Source organism: Dicentrarchus labrax, unplaced genomic scaffold (genome assembly GCF_905237075.1).
Source record: "Dicentrarchus labrax unplaced genomic scaffold, dlabrax2021, whole genome shotgun sequence".
Lineage (NCBI taxonomy): Eukaryota > Metazoa > Chordata > Actinopteri > Moronidae > Dicentrarchus > Dicentrarchus labrax.
Genome location: NW_026136711.1, coordinates 18,656,189 through 18,677,021, shown reverse-complemented (window position 1 = coordinate 18,677,021; position 20,833 = coordinate 18,656,189). Strand labels below are relative to the sequence as shown.

Genomic DNA, 20,833 nt, shown 5'->3' with positions numbered 1-20,833 from the left:
TGTTTCCACATACATTTTAATACGTCAACATTTTAAATAAATTATAAAAAAAAAGCTCATAATGCCATGATCAGACATCTGACACCAGTATTTTTTGGGGGTGAAGCAGGCAAGTAAAATTTCAGTGTTAACACAATAAATATCACAAAAAAAGGTTTTCAGCTGAGCTATAGATCTGTTGACAATTACAAATCCTAACATGAGACAAATTTTTGAACGCACAACTACACAAAAGCCTTTTATAATAGTGTCACTGATGAAGTTCGATTCTGACCCCTGTCCACAGAGCTAACATCAATCGCATTTTGGTGAACAAAAAGAAAAATCCTTAACGGACAGAAACCTCCCACAAAATAGTTTTAAAATATTCCTCTCGAGATTTAAAAAAAAAAAAAAAAAACAGTAGATAAATCTCTGGCACCTCTTTGCTAACACTGTTAAAAACTAATTTGACTTATTTAAGAAAACAACAGAGTGATACAAGGGCGCCACCTCAAGGCCATGGTATAAAAGACCAGCATCACTTCAGGCATGAATATCATTAACTCTCCGGAGAAGAGAGTATAAAAACAGGATTTTCAAGCCTTGGCGCTCCACCGTATCATCAAGTCTCATTGACTTTGTCTCACTAGGTGTCACTCACTTTTCCTCTCATGCTCTGACTACTAATTTATCATCAAACTCTCATTATCTCTCTCTCAATGTGCTAGTTTTTTTCTCTTCTTCTATTACAATGAGGAAAATAAACATGCACTTTGGTTCATTCAACTTTTCTTTTAGGCAGCATGTAGAGATGCAGTCACTTTCACCGTTATTCATCAGCGTGCACTGGACAGAAACCTCGTCTTTTAGATGAAGAAACCCGGAGCGTGACAGAGAGCGGGAGACAAAACAAACAAACAAGGCTGCTCCCGGATCAGGTAACACCAAGTGTAACTCCAGATGGAGGGGACCAACACTTTCTCCTCCTCAAATGGGATTAATCACTCACAAATGACACATAGGATTCTGGGTAAAAGGAGGCGAAACCATAACACAAACAGACAAAAACAACCCCAAAGCCAGCAGCCAAACTTTTGGCACGACCAGTCAGTCACAGAGCGTAGGTACCACAGGTGAAAAAGTTCTGAATGCGTTCTTCATGTGGCCTTGGTAAAAAGATACCTATGTTCTGTGTCGACGGGATTGTCACTTTCTTCGAAGTGTCCCTTCGTCCTCGCTAACAGTGAGTCCTCGTCCTCAGGCTCTCTGGCGTCACTATTGCTTTTCCAAGCTCAGTCTTTTTGGATAGTGCAAATTGAAGGACACACACCTCTAGTCACATTAGCATAGAATGACAATGGAGTGACTCAGACTGTAACGATGCTACCTATTGGGTTTTCCCAAAGCTCGGTCTCTGTGTTAGAACAACTCGAGGATGTAAAGCCAGATAAGATTTGACAAACAAAAAATCCTTTCAGAAACTTAAACTAATCAAAATTATGCTGTGATTTACCTGGGTGTGTGTAAACAATATGATATGTTTGTTACTACAGCGGATCCAGAAGAGAGCCTGAACTTTCATATCTGGTTATTTATTGTGTACGAGGACTTTTCAGCTCACCACAGAGCTCTGCGCTGGCTGAACAAACATACTAAAACTGCTCTAATGGCGCATTTTCTCTACGGTAAAGCCAGAAACCTCTTTTTAAGGTTTTCAACAGAAGGCCAAACATCAAAGTGTTTGTCTGAAATCTTATCTGACGTGACGCGGTCGGGGAGAACTTCTTTGGCAACTCAAGAAGAGCAGAGGAACCCTCAGAATAAAGAGAAGAGGAACTAATTATGAGTCAAACACTGGAACCGGTTCTTGAAAAAGAGGAGGCCGTTTTTCGTGTGTGTGGCGTCGGAGGAGGCCGGTGGGTAGCGAAACTTGGCGTAAGTCTTGTCGCTCTCTGATTGGGTGACCCAGGGGAGTTTGATTTTGGTTGCGTGATTGACAATGACATCATCACAAGAACCTACGTGGAGAGATCCCAGACCATCGATGAAAAACTCTGTGAAGTAAACACAAATACAAAATGTTTCAGCAAATACATTAAAAAAAACTCTTAACTTGTTAAATCAAATCGAACTTTTTTTGTTTTATATTATTATGGGAAGTTTCCAAAGATACCACAATTCTCATATATAGTAAAATAAAATAAAGTGTAAAAATATAAAAGATGCACAAAACATTTGCAATATTTCCTTTTGATGGATCAGTGCAGCCATAAAAAACATGAACTGCATGAAATGAGAAGATTTTAACAACCTTAAAGATAAGAAGGGAGAAGTGGGAAACTGGTTATTAGGGAACTAAATTGAAATTAAATTAAATTTGATTTAATACTTAATTTACTTAATTATAGCGGAGCACTGATTCTGAGATGTTGGCATTTGCTGATAAGAAGATTTCACAGTATAAGTTCTTAGCAAACATTATCTTGGTATGTGATACTATCTCAACAACTAAAATGAGATATGAATCTTTAAAACATAAATTACTGAAACACTTAATTTAAAGTGTGGGTTGATGATTATGCAGTTGGGTTTTTAAGTCGTCTGTCTTGTTATCTAAAGGTTTTCCATCAGTTTTCAGGTATGTTTAGTGTACTGCAGACCGTCCTATTAATGATCCTTTTGAAAATGATTTATCTCTTTTACTCTTGTTGTCTCAATCACAGATGTGCCCCATTAGTTCCCTTGTGTTTTGCTTTTTCCCTGTGTCTCCTGAGCTCCCCTGTCTGTTTCCCTGTGTCTGTGGGTTTGGTGTTTGTGTGGCGCTCCCTCTCTCACTCTCCTCTCCTGGATCCCTGCCCAACCAACACACCTCCCAGCAATCGGCACATCTCCAGTACATCAACCCTGGCTCTTCTCCCACTCATTGTCAGATCATTGTCTCAGTTATCGGGATAGTCACATGCACTGCACAAACAGTCCTTCTCAAAACAAGACAAATATTCTCAAATACAATCAAATTTCCTTGTATTGAGCCTGTCTGTCTTCACTGCCCATCTTACCTCTCCACTCCACCTCGTCCCCGCTAACCTTTAATAAACCTTCCTAACTGTGTCTGTGTTCTGAGCTTGGGTCCGCCCTGTAACAACACTTGTGTGTGCTAAGTAAACATTTACCTAGAGTGGAAATTATAATAATAAATAATAAAAAAAAAATCTGAGTTGCAACATCAGGAAAACATTCAAATAAACACAACAAAAAAAATGTTCTTACAATTTCCTTGTTACTGAAATCTTGCACACAGTTTGACCAACATCCATCGTTTTAATCTTGTATAATTAGTACAGTAATGAGAGGCTAGGACACAGCTTTAGCTCTGATAAATGTGTATTTACAATGTGTCTTAAGTGATCAAGGCATTAAGAAAATATGCATCTTGTGATGCTAATATATGCAAGAAGATGCTATAAACAATTCATATATTACATTGTATATAGCCTTTATTGTATGTTTGATATGAAACTACTGTGACACTGTACTCACCCAGGTGAGCTACCCTGGTGAGGCGCGGGTCAAAGCCGACCTGCTGGACTTTGTCAGTGCGAGCCAGGAAGAAGTTGATCACCCCGTCAGTCACAACACAGTTGGGGAAGCCTTGGATGACGTGATGAAATCCTCTCCTCATGTGTAAACAGTCACCATCCTCCTCCCCTGGCTCAATGGAGATGGTCTGTCTGTAGGTGGCAGTATAACCTGTGGCCTCTCGCACTGCACCACCCACCTGGACACACACACACACACACACACACACACACACACACACACACACACACACACACACACACACACACACACACACACACACAGCAAACACTTAGCAAAAACACCAGAGTGCCACAGTCACTGAAAACAAACAGTTTATTCCTCTGTTCCTCACCAGATCTAGAGTGGTTCTCTCTAAAACATCCACGAGTTTCTCCAGCTTGGTGTTGGCTGTGAAGATGAAGTCGTCGTCTACCCACAGCACGTACTTTGTGGTCACCTGAGAGACAGCTAGGTTTCGTCCGGCAAACCAACCCTGCGACACGTGACACAGAGCTTCAATACCAAAGAGCAACAGTGACAGCAGACATGGAAAGTACTAAAGGACTTCAGTATGCGTCTTCCCTACCTTTCCAAAAGGCATGATGTAATGTTCGATGTAAGGCCCGGAGATGGTTTTGGGATTTTCACTGTCATCAGCGATTACTATGGTGACAGTAGGATAGTATCTTCTCACACTGTCGATAAGATCTTGAAGCTTATCGTAACGCAGGAAAGTCTTTGTAGCTATGGTAACGAGGGCACTGACATTGTACTCTGCGGAGAAGGAAGATCAAATAACCGTTTTGTTGTTTAGTTGTGATATTTAAAAACAGCAGAAGGAATCTTGAGAATGGTATAATCTTTGACTTTGGTTACACTATTGTATTGACACTATTGACATGCAGATGTTGTGTTCTACCTCCTTTAGATCCTGTGTTATACAGTTTGGGGGTTACCCCGTGACGAATCTTGATACTGAAGATGGCTTGATGCCCCTCTGTCTCAAAGTGCACTAAAAGACACAAGAAAAATTACTTTAATACATTTGTTTAATACAAGTGTTAAAGGCTGAGTGGCTCCTGTCTGGTCTGGAGTAAGACATCTACATGTATTCAATGTCATGTTTTGTGTACCATCCACAAAAGATGAATACTTAATAAAACTCCTGCCACAGAAGAGTAAATATGCTCTTTGGTAAGAGCCTTTCCTTCAGGGCTTTGTCCTCGCTGAATGGACATTGTTGGTTAAAGCAAGACAAACAAGCCTCCTGATTGGCAGACCAGCTCTATACAAACAGATAACTAACATATGAACACAATATTTTCCCCTGCACTGGATTATTAAGTATACATGGGGACCAACAGCAAGTGTGAAGCCATTAAAAGGAGAAAAAAGAGACCAAGACAATAATATGAAGCTATAGCCAGCAGATAGCTAGCTTAGCATAAAGACTGTAAACAGAGGGGAAAAGCTAGCTGGTAACAAAACACATCTGCAAAGCTTAAAAAGTTGTACAAAAATCTGTACAAAAGCTGAAGTGAAAAAACAACCAGTTGACAGGGTTTATGGTTCTTGGCTGGGACCAGTAACTTCAGTAAAGTCTCTGCTGGTTGCCTGGTAACTGCTCAGAGCCACACACAACAGCCAGACACACAACTTCCCATAAAACCACAAACTGTTGTTTTTATCAGAGGTGGCTAAAGTATACACATTCTTTCCTCAAGTAGAAGTACGGATACTTCGGTACTCCGGTAAAAGCAGTACTGATACTTTTACTCAAGTAAAAGTGGAAAAAGTACAGGCTCTGAAATGTACTATAAAAGTAAAAAGTGCTCTCGGTTTCTCTGAAGGACATTTCTATATTGGCTGTGTCTACGCAAAACTAACTGAGACTTCAAATAGGCTCAAGTCTCCTTCTCTTGTCTGTCTTGTCCTGTTACATCATTACGTCTTTTACACTGTTTTCATCACAAAGGCTTGCACTGATGCAAAAAATCATAAGAATCTCAGATTTTTATACTTCACATTCTGGTGGTTTGGACAGATTAAACAAACAATATATAGTGTGAGCTTTAGAGGAGCAGGAGATTTTGTTGCTGTTTCTATCTGTTTTATGCTAAGCTTACTGTCTACCGACTGTAGCTTCATATTTACTGTACCAACATAAAAACCGTAACAATCTACTCATCTCAATTCTCTGCCAGAGAGTGAGTTGCCAAATTTCCAAAAATGTTGAACTTTAACTCTAATCCCAGATTACAGAGCACACAGCACATGATTCTGTACTCAGTCGGTTACTTTAACTGACTTTTAAAGTGTAAAAAATAAGTCCAGAGATCAAATGAGACATTTTGAGGCCTCACCTGTGTCGGCTGTGCTCGGGTGGAACAGCGTGTTTGTGTACGTGACAAACTGCAGCTGTCGGTTCAGGTTCGGCAGGAGGCTGCTTGACAGAGTCATGTGCATCTCGCCATCACCTTTGATTTTCACCCCGTCTACCTCTGCTGCCACGTTGAGCGTTCCCAGCGTAGCAGTCATGTTTATCTTAGAAAGAAAAGCAGGGGGGATAAAGGGAGAGCAGGCATCTAAAATATGTAAAAGTAAAGACAGGCATACTGAAATACTTACGGAGTAGTGTTCTCTGGGAAGGTCGTGTAAAGCCAAGCCTGAAAGCATATAGTAATTGACAGACTTAGCTGTTACAGCCATTGGGACTTATCTAATCCACTTCCTGTACTTCCACTTCCTAAACACATACTGAAACCGGTTTAGGTCATGTAGATAAGCTGGATGATTTATTTTAAATATAGTGGCCAATGCTTTTTAATTAAATAATCCAATCTAACACTGTACCGCCACATCATCCAGCTTTAACTGTTGGACAGCAATCTACTTTAACAAATGTGTGTCTCACTCTACCTGGGATGATGATTGTTTTCAGGGGTCGTACCTCCACCCCCTGTGTTGGATACTGTAAGGGATTGTTAGCCTCTGCAATGATGAGAACATCTGCAAGTGACTCCGACCTGAAGGGAAAAAAATTCACATGAGCAAGACGTAGCCTCAACATACATTCACAAGCATAGACAGGAATAGAATACAAATACGCTTTATATCATGAAAATACAAACTGACTGACACGACCCAGTAGAGAAAATTCCATAGCAGCTCTTAATAACAGACTTTGTCACCTTATGATTTTTCTCTTGGCTGGAAAAAAATATTTTGTAGTAAAACTATTCAAAGTTAAAGGCATCAAGGTAGTCAGTACAGGGAGGAAAGTATATTTTTCCATTTTGAACTCCTTTTTGATCAGTTAAAGATGAAGACCATAATGAATAAAAGGTGAAGAGGTACAGTATGTGAGACAGTTAATATGAGGGCATCAATGACTTTCTCCATGTCACAGAAATGATCCAGAGATGACTGAGGCTGAATTTAGGATTTAGATACAATACATAAATAAATCCAAACCAAAATGATATCCAGGGAGTGTTTTACTTGTTATCCTGCTCTTCTGGTGGCAATATTTTTACATCTCTGTTTTACAACGCTACACACCTCTTCTGGAAACTCTTGTACTCTTTGGCCCGTCTCCTCTTCATTTCCTCCAGCTCTGAGGCTTCAAAGGCAGTGTGCAGCGGGTGAGCTGACACCCGTGGGAACAAGAGTTGGGCGAAGGGCAGGTTTACTCCTCCACTCTCGCCCTCACATACACATCCATTACGTGCCAACAAGCTGGATGGATCATCACAGACACAGGTATGTGAGTCAATCAGGTTTTAGCTGAGCTCTGTTGTGCTGAGATGGAATAAACTAACTAACTAACTAAAAACACTTACATTGCCACACTGTCCCTCACACGAAAAGGGATGTTGCCTAATCGGTGGTCTGCTTCTGGGAGCCTCTCCTCCAGATGCCTCTCCACTATTGGCCCCGGTCGCTGCCACACGTCCACCGTGGTGTAAGCCCGAGTGGGCCACGAATGCAGGAGAGCCAGTACGAGCACCACAGACACCAGGATGGCGAGCAACAACGTCTTTCTCAGGGAGCGCATCCTAAAACCTGCCAGAGACATACAGCGTATTTGTTGAAAGACTTACTGGTTTCTGCCATAAAGGGGTCACAATTTGACTCCAATATAAGTGATCCACAGTCTTTGCTCTGTTGTGAAATGAATTTAAAAGTTCAAGGTACTATGAGGCTTTAGCAAGCAAGTATCTTGTGAGTATGAAATATTCTGTGTGACTATCCCTCCACTGCAGCTCAGCACATAAACAGAAAGAAAGGGAATTTAATTTTATATCAGAAGATACCAATTTTATTTGGTTAACATCAGACTGTATTATATTTGGTCGAACTTTAGAATTCATTTTTGCACATTGTGTAAGACAGACTTAAAAATAAATCAAACATAATACTATAATGGTTACAGAGTTATGGAGCGTTCTTTAGATGCAGCCAGAGATAAAGAGCAGAACAGAGTTTCAGACAGGAGAGCACAGTATGTGAAAAAATAAAGTCAGTATTTAAAATCTTCCTTTCTTTTCTTCTATCAACTCCTCTCTTTGTCTCTGCTACTTCTTTCTTTCTTTTTTCAACTGCTCCATCCACCGTCTGTCCAAAATTATTAAATGTTTTGGACTATTCTAACTTTTTCCACAAATAACTGACTTAATTCTTACCGTGTTCGGTGAGCAGAGAGCAGTCTAATATTTCATTTCATTTGGCCACCATTTTGTCAAATAAGCGTTTTTGCTTTTTCAGCTACAAACAAATGTTAAAGGAATAAAGAAAGAAAGATATGCCTTTATTATAACCTATCAACAGACATACAGACATATTCCTGTACCTATGTACTGTATGTACACATATGTACGCAGATACACTTCCTCTGGAATTGGCTACAAGTTACTAACAAACATCTTAAATTAATGTTCAAAAACTTAATTTGTATAGGCTTTGTGGATTTAAATCTCTCAAACAACAACTCTCAAATTCCTTCTCTTAATTTATAGCCATGAATGTATGTTTAAAAAGTAAGAAAATATACCCAACTGCCTCTATCCAGTCAGTGAAAGGGCATCCCCTGAAGGCACCTGCATCTCCAGAAACCATGCAGATAATCACAGAAATGAGTGAGCGCCTTCCCCATCTGTTCACAATAATAAATATTAAAAATGAATTATAAAATACAGGTTAGAAAAACCAGTGTCACATCACAGACTAGTTCCCAAATAAATATAAAAACCGCACAAAGCAATTGCACAGTCATGTGTCCATATGGTGCGACAGCAGCTGTTTGCGTGGCCTCACAGTCCTCGGGGGAAATCGTACAGGGATGAGAGTGACCAATATAGTCTAATTGGTAAGATGAAAAAAAAAATCAATAGGTGCTGAGCAGCCAATCAGATGCGCCGTTTTGGACCTGTGCACTTAAACGTCTCTCATAGGAAGCTCCTTTTAAAAGCACTTCCTGTTCTATTAGTGAGGCAGGGTAGGCCTTGTGTGCATTATACATATCTTATATTCACCAAACTCATTAGTGCATTCACGAAAAGAGCTGTTTCTGTCGCTTGTCTCAAAGAACACTGTGTCTCAGTAGACTAATACCCATTTTAGCTGTGGCAAACACGGTCAACATCAAACAGACAGACACACAGAGCATGAAATAAAAAAGGCAATAATAGATAAAACCATAAAAAAAACACTACTATGCATCAGAAACCTCTTCAAATGTGCAGGTTTTAAGAGATAATGCCATCATATCTTCAAGATCAAGCTATAAAGGATAATACTGAGGCGATACTATAACATAATACAAAGAATGATTCTTATAGGACTATCATTATAATTCATTTCAATTACGTATGTTATATGAAGCTTGCTGAATCAATCCCACAGTCTTTACAGTAGCATTACCCAGTCCTGTAGCCCTGCATACGGATTCAAATTGTGCATTGTGAATGATAATTAGCTGTGATTGTGTAACCATCCTTAGACATAACCGGGCCGGTCAAAAGAGGTGACAGATTATCTGAGTCATAAGTCAACGTCCCAATCAGATTTAAACTGTGTTAGTAGCCCTGTTGTTGTTGTTGTTGTTGTTTTTTAAATCAACCTAAAAACAAGCCAAAGGAGAGGTAAGGAGAGCTGTGAACATGTTATAGACATGGACATAGCTCTGTGGGTCCCTCCCAAAGTGCGCGTGACAGCTTTGTTGCCTCATTCAAATTCTGGGAATAAAATCACCATCATCATCTTAACTGTGCCTCAGCTACTCCTCCTCACAGCCCAGCATCCATATACAGCAGAAAATGGTCAAAGTAATGAAATCAAATGTCCAGCAATCCGGGGCAGCGCACATGAATGACTACAGCTGCAGATATAATACGATCTCTCTCTCTCTCTCTCTCAGACGGGCCTATTAGCCTACCTAGTCGTGAGCAAGACTGCAGGGAAAACATAATGCTCACAAAGCTCAATGTGTCTACCGATTACATTCCTTAGGCTACAGGCTGAAACAGTCCCTGCAAAACAAAGATCTATTTGCATTTTATCGATAATTAGGTGCTTCTAGGCTCCAGATTTTTTTCTTGCCTTTCTCTTCTTTCATGTTTTGTCCAGTAGATAAACGGAAATGTCCACCCAGAGCTGTAAATACTGTCAAAAATAACCTCCTGAAGACAGAGATGTAGGCCTATCGCTGTTACAGTCAAATCACACGAACAGGGAGCTCACCTCAGTTTCGCAGACGCACAAAGCTGTTCCCCAAAGCTGTCGCCCCTCTCTCTTAATGAATCTGTCCCTCAGTGGTCTTGCAAATGGGATTAGATATGGGAAAACGGAGCAGCAAGGAGACACACACACACACACACACACAAAAAAAAACCCGCTGCACATCACATCGCAGCACTGCAGGCTGTGGACGGACGGACGCTCCTCCTGCAGCAGCAGCACGGCGGAGAGCACACAGCGCACCTCAACTCTCAGCGGTCCATCAGCAGCATCATGGAGCTCCAACATGCGTCCAACATATAACACACTTCATCAACTATTTATAACATCCGTGCATTGTATTTGGCTCATCTTTCAACCACTAGACCTGCTCATAAACACAACTCAGCAATAATGTGTGTGTGTGTGTGTGTGTGTGTGTGTGTGTAGATGGGTGGGTGTGGGTGTCCGCCTGTGCACATATGTGTTTGATTTGTGAGTCATATGTTTGGTAGTATGTATCTGAATACATGTTTTTAATGGATGATGTTGTCTGGCTTTAAGTAGGCCTACTGTGTGTCCGTACTGGATACATGACACAAATAGGCTAATCAACTACCTAACCCTAATCCTAGGTGGTTAATGGGGCACCAGCTGAATACGTTTATGGTTATTTACTTTTAAATTGTGGAAATTAAAAATCTTAAAAACAATATCTGGTTTTTACCAATTAACGGAATAATCCGCATGATCTTAATTTGGTCAAACTGGCTCGTGACACGCCTTATCCACCGGGCCGAGGGACGCCCGGTTTCTCCACCAATGTGTGAGTTTATTTTACGACCACACAGACGTTGACAGCTGACATGTGCGTTGTTTAATGATGAGTTTTGATGTGAAGCAGGTAGCTGCGCCGTCCCTTGACTCCGTGCCGGTGTGATAAACTAACACACCCCAGAACGGGCGGACCGTTCTAGGACGCAGAGCATTAGCCAATGAGAGAGCAGCGCTTCTCACACCGACCAATCAGCTGCCACCATGTCAGACGTTCTGTGTGTTGTTGCTGTCAGACAAATGGGGGTATGAGGAGAGGGTCAATCATGGCTGCTTCCTTGGTACGGTGGCTAAAAAGATTGTGCGTTTTCTTGTTGATATGTCCCCTCTGTGTCCCAGCCTTCTTGAATTTGGAGGAGCTGAATGAGATGAAATACGGGATTCAAATTCTTCCCGATCCCGTCATCTTGGGGCAGGTGAGTGGGGGTGTTTGGGGAAGCTAACGGTTTAGCTTGCTAGCTAGAAAGTAGGCTACTGATAGCTAGCGTGAAATGTTTTCCCCTTTTAACGTTACTAACGCGTCTGAAAGGAATAACCCGTCTCTTAGCTAGGTGATAACACTCATTTCAAACGTACACTTTGCTTGCAAGTTACACGAAGAAGCGTTAATGGGGAAGTTATTTCCAGATGACCTACGCAGCAGCAACCATCATTGACAGCTGTCAACACAACCTCAGCTTCCTCACTTCTGCTCAGATAGTAGCAGCACTAACGAGGGCAGTCACACAAAGTCAATTAGCTGTAAACAAACAAGTACAGTGCTAGTGTATGGCTTCATCACACTTGAAGATACTGCAGTGTTCATGGCAGTGTTTTCTCCTTCAGACCCAGACAGAGGAGGTGATGATGGTGTCCAGTAAGTACAAGCAGCTTTATGAGTGTCGACTTCCAGCCCAGGCTGTGCGCTTCCATCAGGATCCTGCCTCTGAGCCTGACTCACAAGGGTACACCGGGCCTGACATCCCAGACCTACTCAGTCCAATGCACACTGCCCAGTGCCTAGTGAAGGTTAGTTCTCAGCTAATAGTCAAATGCTTATTTAGAAACTGTTATCCGTCCAACATGGTAAAGCTGTTTTTGATGCACAGTCTCTTATCGTACGGACCACACTCTTGTCACTTGTATTTTCAAGCAGATGGCTGGATGATAGATACATGTGTGACTGCACTAAAAACATACACGAAAACTACTGGAATCTGATCACTTGAGCCATGTTTGATGATGTGAATGTTGTATGTGAATTAATTGTCACTGTAGTTAACTTTGCAGTGTAAAGAAGGTGGATAGTATGCAGGAAAAAAGTAGCACAAAAAATAAGAAGGAATTGAGTCTGCACACTAGACATTGCAAGTTCATAAAAAAAGTACAGAGGCAACATTTTGACCTTCAAGGTCAAAACACTAAACAAGTTATGTGTACAGAAATAAATGACAACAACTTTGGCAAACAGTAGATCAAAGTAAATGAAAAAACAAACCAGCTGGGCAAATATATATTTTGCTGACACTTCTGAACACATCTTCAGTGATGTGCCTGGAATTATCTGGTGTTTCGGGTCTTTCAACATCATACACCCCCATTCAGGCGACCCAGGTTAGACTGATCCGACCCAACCTTGTGTCCAGATGGCAAACTAGCTACTTTGCCCCCATGGCTCTCCTCTCTTGAACCACAGCCACCTTGTGGCTCTCTCTGCCCCGTCTGTGGTAATGCAGATGACTCTTCTCCTCTGCTCTACTGGGAAGCACCTTCCTCTCAAAAGCCTCTTCCAGGCGGTCTTCCCATTGTATTGTCAATTATGTGAGCACAACTTTGTGGAATCCAACACTAAAACCACGTCAGATCTTAACTGGTGGTCGCTGGAGCTTGAGTCGCCTCTTAATTTCCACCATCAGCAGCCAGTCCAGAACTATATACTACATATACGTAAAATAGGCTGCCAACACTGGATAAACTGTATATAATACATGTTTTTACATCTTCTGTCAACTTTGCAGTATGCATAAAAAACACAAGTAATACAGAGAGGCAGATGATTTGCACATACCGTACAATTCAGACGAGGTTTTCAGGTCCATAAAAAAATATATTGTTTTCTGTTTAGTGCTTCCAGTTTCCTCAGAGTGTTATCAAATGTGAGCCTATGAAGCAATTTCATCATCTTACATGTGGTCTTTCCAGTGCAGCCACAGTCCTGTAACTCCTAGAGAAGATAAGTTAAAGCAGGTTCAAGCAGATTAGGATCTATTCAAAATATACAACATAAATGATTCATTTTCAGCTGCACAAGAAAGAAGAATGCAAATGCTATGTTTCAGAGTCCTGTCAGTACAAAAGAACCATTCAGTTCTTGGGAAGAACGTCACTGATTCCTTTCCCCTTTGGTATTTTAGGACTGTTTAGCACTGGAATGTAAACATTTCTCTGTTCTCTTTTCACAAAGCCTCTTCTCTAATGTGACTGTAGGGAAGCTGACTGATAGCTTTTGTTCCGAACCTCCTTGAAAATATGCACATATTTTCCACATTCAGATTTTTCTGTGTCTTTCTCATCTTGTAGCACAGCCAGAAGGGGTTATGAGAGTGGGTTGCTCACATGATATAAATACGTTCCTTGACCCAGTGCCCAGTGACATACTGTTCTTCTACTGAAGGCTGGTTTCCTAAAACCAAGGCGCTTTTGTTGCCACATTAGGACATTGTGGCTGTGATGAATGCTGAAAGAATTCCTCTGTTTCTTAATACTCGTCTCAGTTAGCGATGGCTGTGTTGAAGACGGTTTAAAATTAAGTGAATATTTTTTCCTAAACTGAAATGAAGCTCAGCAAAAGTTGCTTGTGGGTGGCAAAGATTTACAAGTTATCGCATGTTTGTTAAATTAGGTAATCAGACCCTACAGAGAGAGAGAGAGAGAGAGAGAGAGAGAGAGAGAGAGAGAGAGAGAGAGAGAGAGAGAGAGAGAGAGAGAGAGAGAGAGAGAGAGAGAGAGAGAGAGAGATGTTTCTCAATAGCTAATTGTTATTTATCTTTTTTTGTTATTCAGGCTTGAATTGTGAGTCTTTTCCTAGCATATTGTGACCCTTTTCTTAGTATTTTGTATGTTTTATGTCGTGTGTGTCTTGATTTTTTTCAGGCACATTATAGTCTTAGTCTGTTCTAAGGGTTTACTAAAGTCTCCTACTGGGCTTAACTTAAAAAGTAGTTTTGAGCAGGTGGAATTCTAATAGGATGATCTATGATATTGTTGATGACTTTAGGCATGTAGCCTTAATTAAAAGGAAAATGTGTCCGTATTTTATACAGAAACATTTGCTGTTGTTGTTTCTTGCAGACGAAGGACTGGTGGACGTATGAGTTCTGCCACGGTCAGCATATCAGACAGTACCACCTTGAAGGTAAGAGTGCACCTCTGTCTTTTAATCACTGTTATCCTTGACAATGACTTTAACAGATGAGCTGTCTTTAACACATGATGTTCTTCTCTCCTCAGACACAGAAATCAAAGGGGACATTCTCTTCTTAGGTTATTATGAATCTGAATTTGATTGGAGCAATGAAACAGCAAAGGTAAAGTCCCCTCAGTATTGTGGTATTAGTTATTTGTCTTTATAATTTGGTCTTAGATTTCTGGTGTTCTTTAAAGGAAGCTGAAAATAGGAATTACATAATTGTAGTTGTATGTGGCAGTGGGCACTTGACAGTTAAATGCTTCGGGTGTTCATGTCACATTTTCACATTGTTTGATGGATAAATCCCTGTGTAATTTTGTATGTAGAGTAGAAATAATGTGAATTTTCTCTGTCATCCAAACAAGCATAATAATGTTTTTTTGCTAGTAGCCCATATAATTTGCCGAGCTCTACTTATTTAATTTGTTACAGCAAACACAAACCAGTTTTCAGTATTTGAGAAGATTAGTTGCTGTACAAATGGTAGAATTATAAATGACTTTTTATAAAATACACAATGTACTACGTTTAATATATTGTTTAAGTTCATAAAACGGAAAAGACGGTGATTGGTGATGTAGTTTTTAGTTATATGAATCATTAAAGGTTTAATATTTAACATGTAGATGATGTTCTAGGCCTCATTGTGGAAAAATATTACAAATCCATTTGGTTTTTAAAAAAAAAATGTCCTGTTTATTTCCCAGGCCTCCAAACAGCACAGACTGAAGCGCTATCACAGTCAGACCTATGTAAATGGCTCTAAGTGTGACCTAAATGGAAATCCCAGAGAGACTGAAGTCCGGGTGAGACATTTTAATGTGGATGTTTTTGTATTACACGCTTCCACACTACCTCTGTTTGGTCTATTTTTCTTGTTTTCTTTAACTTTTGTATTCTGCTTTGCTATTCCAAACATAAATGTTAAGTCAGTGGAAGTTTGCATGTTGTACAAAATTCTAAACACACCTAAATCATTTTACTCTTAACATTTCCAGTTTGTGTGTGAAGAAGGCTCAGGGGACTACATCGCCCGAGTGGATGAGCCTCAGTCGTGCCGCTATGTGCTGACAGTTCACACCAGTCGCACCTGCCAGCATCCATTCCTGCGGCCACCATCCACCGCCAAGCCGCAGAGTATCGTGTGCCAGCCAGCGCTAAGTGCCCAACAGTACATGGATTACGTCAAGGCTCAAGTCTGTGAGTTAACAAAAATGAAGGTCACTGTGACGCAGCGTTTGGAAAGAAACTAGCTTCATTAGTTTAATGTTATTTCCTGTTGAAGCAGGATACTGAGACAGGACATAATGTGTGAAAGGAGTATATACAAATGTGCGATTTTTGTGACATTTACTGTTGAATGGGTGCTGTGTGAAATCTTCCATTGTCTGAGACAAGAAATGTGTGACATGATCTTTCTTTTGTTCTGTCTTTCCCTCCTTCTGTCTGTCCTCAGCGGACACAAAGCGTAAAGTAGAGCAGATCTCAGAGGAGCTGAGGAGTCTTGATGAGATGTTGGCTGGTAATGAAGGGGCAGATGGAGCAGTGGAAGTGACAGCAGACGAGACATCACCTGCATCCAGTGATGACCCAAACCAGTCAGACAGAAAAGGTGCAGATGTCCTTCAAAGTATTGTAGTAAATTGTCACTAAATAAAAATATCCACTGGGTGTTTTCCATCATGTCATATGTAAACTTGTGTGTGCTTTTATTTTGAAACAGATGCTACTGATGTTTCTGTGGATGCCGAGTCAGAGGAGGGAGAAGATTCTGACTTCTGGGAGGGAGTTACAAAGCCAGGGAGTTCAAAAACAATTGCTTCTCAACAGGAGAATAAGGTATAGAAATACGTGCAATAATGTGAAAAGACGTATTATTTTTTGCGTAGAGGCTTTCCAAAAACTTGTAATATATTTTTTAAATGCCAGATCCCAACCACTAGATGGGGAAGGTTCCCCTCTTTACTTCACAACTCTAATCTAATTTCTTTTTCCTAGGCACGGGCAGCAGATGACAGCCATAACTCACTTTCCAACAATGAAGTCATAGATGATGGAGACGAAGGTAATTTATTGCTCTTGAGGAAGACCAATGCCATTTATGATCATTATGGTCACTGTTGTACGGAACAGCTGATTTAATGTCCTGCTGCTTCAGAGAGCCTCAAACAAGATTAATAGAACCTTAAAACCTTGAAAGAGTCTTTTGTTTATCTGCAGTCATGTTATTGGATTTGTTTGATTGATATGTCCAAATTGAGTTCTTTTGTCATACATTTCATTTGTGTCTCTTGTTCAGTGTTAAACTTGGAGAAATGTCTCTCTTCAAATTAATGTCTTTCAGTTGAAAAATTCAACTTTAAAATCATCACTGACCCAGCAGACCTGATGAAATTTGTCCAGCATCTCAAAGAGAGTAACAGGAAGGTCAGTCCAAGATTACTGTGATAGTTTTTTGTACACATCTTGGCGTATGTTTCTTTTTCATCGAGGCGTATGGGTATTCTTGTTCAGTACAGAATTTTTTTCTGTTTTTAGAAAGCACAAAATCAAGCCAAGAGTCGAGGAGAGAAGCCGACAAGCGACAGGGTAACGGAGAAGCTTGGCGAGGAAGAGAAAGATGAAGATGAACACCTGCTACAGGAGTTTGAGGATGAGATCTCCGACATCTCAGTGCCCTCGGATAAGATTGAAGAGATAAAGGAAGAAATGCAGAAGGAGTTTGACAACATCATAAATGAGGTTCCAGACTAGAGACAATAAGACTGATGAATATATATTAAAATGTTACTGGGGCAGATCTGACACAATGAAATACTCTAAGGTAATGTGACGTGAGGCTTTGATGTGACTGACTTTTCTCTGTGTCACAGGCCCAACAGGAATTGGAGACAGAAGGTCTGAAAGGGGAGTTTGATCGCACGCAGGCCACACAGACACTGGAGACGACACTGGACAAGCTGCTTGATCATTTGGAGGAGAAAGACGTTCAGGACCAAGAGCAGCAAACAGCGGGAGTTCAAAGAGCTAGCGACCCAACCAGGGGCAGCCCCAGCCTGGCTCCAGAGCAGCCAGGTAACCAGGCAACCTGCCCCCCTCTGTGGCCACACTCTGTGTCTGCCTCCATCATCCCCATGTTTCATCTGTATGTGCCGTCGATGTTTGCTGTGACATCTTACATCCCAGAATAGACGCACACATGGAGTTGGACTGATGCAAAAATCAGAATTTATGTTATCAGATTGATATTTTGAGTTCTTTTGGTTAGTTAGTGCCCTTTCCTCTGCTGCCATTAATGTATCTGTAGGTGAAATTTGAAATAACTGAAATGTAATGCTTATCAGACAGTGTTTTGGCTCTTACCTCCTCCATCCTGTGGCTCTGCTGATTGGTTTTGAGGTGAACTGTGTTGTTTGTCCCTCTTTTGTCTCGTCACCCCAGACCAAGCGGCTGACGACCATGTTAAGATCAAAATTACTAAGTATAAGACGGGCAGCAGCCCTGATGGGGAGGTCAAAGTTCAGGAGATGGGCGAAGGAGACCCCCAGTGGCAGCACATAAAGGACGTGGTTAAAGAACAGCTAGAGAAAGCAGGACTGAAGGCAGAAGGTATGAGGGGGGGAGTGCCTGAAACACTCACGGCCTTTTCTCTCTTCCATCTTTAGTATTTAGTAGTTCTGAGCTGCTCTTCTCACCTTTGTCAAACAACTTCACCTGTCAGATTTTTTTCCCCCAAGGATTAGCTGTTCAAAAGACTAAATAGTTTGAAGGGTTACCTACATTTTTCATACGGCTGAAGGCTACGAGCAAATAAACACATATTCTTTAACTGAAGAACAAACTGCTTAGCCAAAAGTTGTAGCTGTATATTAGACCAGGGACCCATTAGACTTGTAATTTAAAGATTTAAAGATCATGGTAGCTAAACAAATCTGACAGCAGTAAGCTCAAGCTTATTTTACAAACAAAGGGAAACAAAAGGTGTGTATTCTGTGTGTTCTTTCTTTTTCATCCACTTTTGTGTTTGTACCATTCTTCATTATGATTTGTTGATTTAACATGTGGTGCAGTTTTATTAGTCTGACCTCTGACGAGTTTAATTGGAAGGCCCTTCCTTTTTTCCCTGTTTGTCTTTTCAGGTAAAATTGAGGTGAAGATCTTGACGCGGAAAAATGCGGAGGAAGCAGGTGATCAGTGGCTGACTGAAGAAGATACAAAGTCCTTTAGGGAGCTCCTCATAAATCTCCTGGTAATTCGAGAATAGTGACTTTCTTACTGGGTCTTACTGGGTGTGCCAGCTGCTTTCTGTCAACAGATGAGAGAGTGATATCAGTCTTCCTGTCTGAAGAGAAATAGGGGAATGTAATTGTATTTGTGGCTTACCGCCTCACTGAAACCCTCTTACCTGTAGGAAACCACAAGTAAACCTTTCTGTTTCCTGTTGGCCTTTTCTACACTGTCACATGTGTGCGAGTGTTTGCATTCAGCAAATCAACATGAGGACTGCCACACTTTAGTCTGTGGAAAACAACATTGGTTCAGTTCTGTTTGTAATTTTCGACAACTTAAATCCACAGATCAGAAAGGTTGTGGTTGTTTTTTAATCCTTTGTTTTTCATCTTACAGACTGGAGGCACAGAAGAGGTTTACAAAGAGCAAAAGAGACAGCAGGAGTTGGAGAACAACTATAGGTTTGTATGGGGAGAGTCCAAGGAGGAGTCCCAGTCATCCAGCACCTCTGACTCAGACGACGTGGACATATGAGATCATTCAGTACATTCAGTGCACCTTTTGTGACAATGAACTCCTGTGGAGACCAGCAGGGAGGGGGACTCTGAAGTGCAGCTGCAAATTTGAAAAAGAGCCCACATGATTCAATTACTGCTATTAAACCTGGCAGATAATATCAACTCACCTGTTTGCACATTCAGAAAATGTCTGTGTGTCTTGAATAGGCAATATGTGTCTTTAGTAAGCATCAGTTATATGTTGCACGATGAACCCGCAACATCTCAGCTGTTCTTGTGCAGTTGAATGAAGTTATGCATTTTCCCCTTTTTGATGGGATTCAGTTTTGATAGATGGCTAGAAAAGCTGAGTGATGTACAATATGTACCTTTCTAGAAATATTTCAGTGGGTTTCACTGAATATTTGCATCTCGTTCTGAAGTTGTCAGCAGCACACTGTGTCCACAGTTAAATTATTATTTACCTGTAAATTCGTCTTATACGAAGAAGTCCTTTCCTTTAAGTGACACAGCTGGAGGGAATTGTGCATGCCTCAACAAACTGGATGAGTGTTTGTGCAGGTTGTTCAATTTACTGTTTACTGAAAATTATTATTGCGTCTGGATATGAAAAACAGGACAAATACTTGCATACAATGTGTTTGATGATTCGATTTGTCAGTAAACACAACTTTAGATTACAGTTTGTATACATGCTGTGGCACTTTATATTTTTAGAAAATGTTTTTGTAAACTCATAATTTTAACATTGTTCCACAAAAAAAAAGTAAGTTTCTCTTTGGTTGTCATGTGTTTAAGGGATTCAAAAGAAAAACACTTAAGAGTGTCGGATGATAAATCTCTTAAGTCTGTACTTTTGTTTCTGACAAGAACTTCTCTATGTTTAATTTACTTTAATTTAGCAATGGCAAACAAAGAAATCTACAATGTCAATCAGATTCTGCGTATCAAAATAATGAATCCACACAAAACTTTTCTAAGGATCCTTCAGATGTGTTCTCAAAAGGGCTGAATTTGTAAAGTTTGTGAATATTTGTGTAAACTTGGAGCTCAACATGTACATAATTACTGCGTAAATATGTTTTTGAATTGATTTGTTGTAATTAGCACAAATTAAGTGGGCTTAAGTTACTTGAGTAAATGTGTTAAGATTTGTGACTGTGCAATCTCGTATATGAAACTTAATTTCACTGTGGGACTAAGTCATATACAAACATTTTCAGACACACAATTGGGGCATTTTGTTTTCCAAAGAAGCCAGTGTCCAAAGGCCCAAGATCAAACAGGGCATTAGCATAAAAAAGGTTTTTCTTTACTTAGTAAACTGATTTCGCCCTTTTGTTGTCTGGGGCCTGTATTACAAAATGACATTAGTGAGTTAGCAAGCAGTCTTTAAACTTGAATCAGGTTTTCCATATTCAAAGCTGCCTCATTTTAGTAGCGTCTCTTAAACACATTCAGAGCTTGATAGGAAAATCCAGAGTTAACCGAGCCTGTTGCTAATCAGATAACTTATCTAGGA

At 40.5% G+C, this 20,833-nt stretch overlaps 2 protein-coding genes across 6 annotated transcripts; one reads left to right on the top strand and one right to left on the bottom strand.

Moving 5' to 3' along the window:
* Positions 1-11,356, bottom strand: b4galnt1b (beta-1,4-N-acetyl-galactosaminyl transferase 1b). 4 transcript variants are annotated; one of them, XM_051415808.1, is made up of 12 exons: positions 10,306-11,356; positions 8,618-8,719; positions 7,407-7,629; positions 7,126-7,302; positions 6,484-6,590; positions 6,193-6,230; positions 5,928-6,108; positions 4,484-4,576; positions 4,151-4,338; positions 3,917-4,057; positions 3,523-3,760; positions 1-2,036 (listed from the first exon to the last, which is right to left on the bottom strand). In XM_051415808.1, the coding sequence occupies exons 3-12, from the start codon at positions 7,619-7,621 to the stop codon at positions 1,819-1,821; spliced, it is 1,596 nt and encodes a 531-aa protein (XP_051271768.1). In that variant the 5' UTR covers positions 7,622-7,629; positions 8,618-8,719; positions 10,306-11,356; the 3' UTR covers positions 1-1,818. The 4 variants fall into 4 exon arrangements, with proteins under 4 accessions (XP_051271768.1, XP_051271769.1, XP_051271772.1 ...); XM_051415809.1 differs by having other exon boundaries at positions 8,623-8,719; XM_051415812.1 differs by lacking the exon at positions 7,126-7,302.
* On the top strand, positions 11,336-20,477 carry os9 (OS9 endoplasmic reticulum lectin). 2 transcript variants are annotated; one of them, XM_051415806.1, is made up of 15 exons: positions 11,337-11,531; positions 11,941-12,123; positions 14,446-14,509; positions 14,605-14,681; positions 15,271-15,369; positions 15,562-15,763; positions 16,020-16,175; positions 16,287-16,402; positions 16,562-16,628; positions 16,908-16,990; positions 17,102-17,305; positions 17,437-17,638; positions 18,005-18,172; positions 18,703-18,812; positions 19,190-20,477. In XM_051415806.1, the coding sequence occupies exons 1-15, from the start codon at positions 11,364-11,366 to the stop codon at positions 19,325-19,327; spliced, it is 2,037 nt and encodes a 678-aa protein (XP_051271766.1). In that variant the 5' UTR covers positions 11,337-11,363; the 3' UTR covers positions 19,328-20,477. The 2 variants fall into 2 exon arrangements, with proteins under 2 accessions (XP_051271767.1, XP_051271766.1); XM_051415807.1 differs by lacking the exon at positions 18,005-18,172 and having other exon boundaries at positions 11,336-11,531.
* Positions 20,478-20,833: the final 356 nt, after the last annotated feature.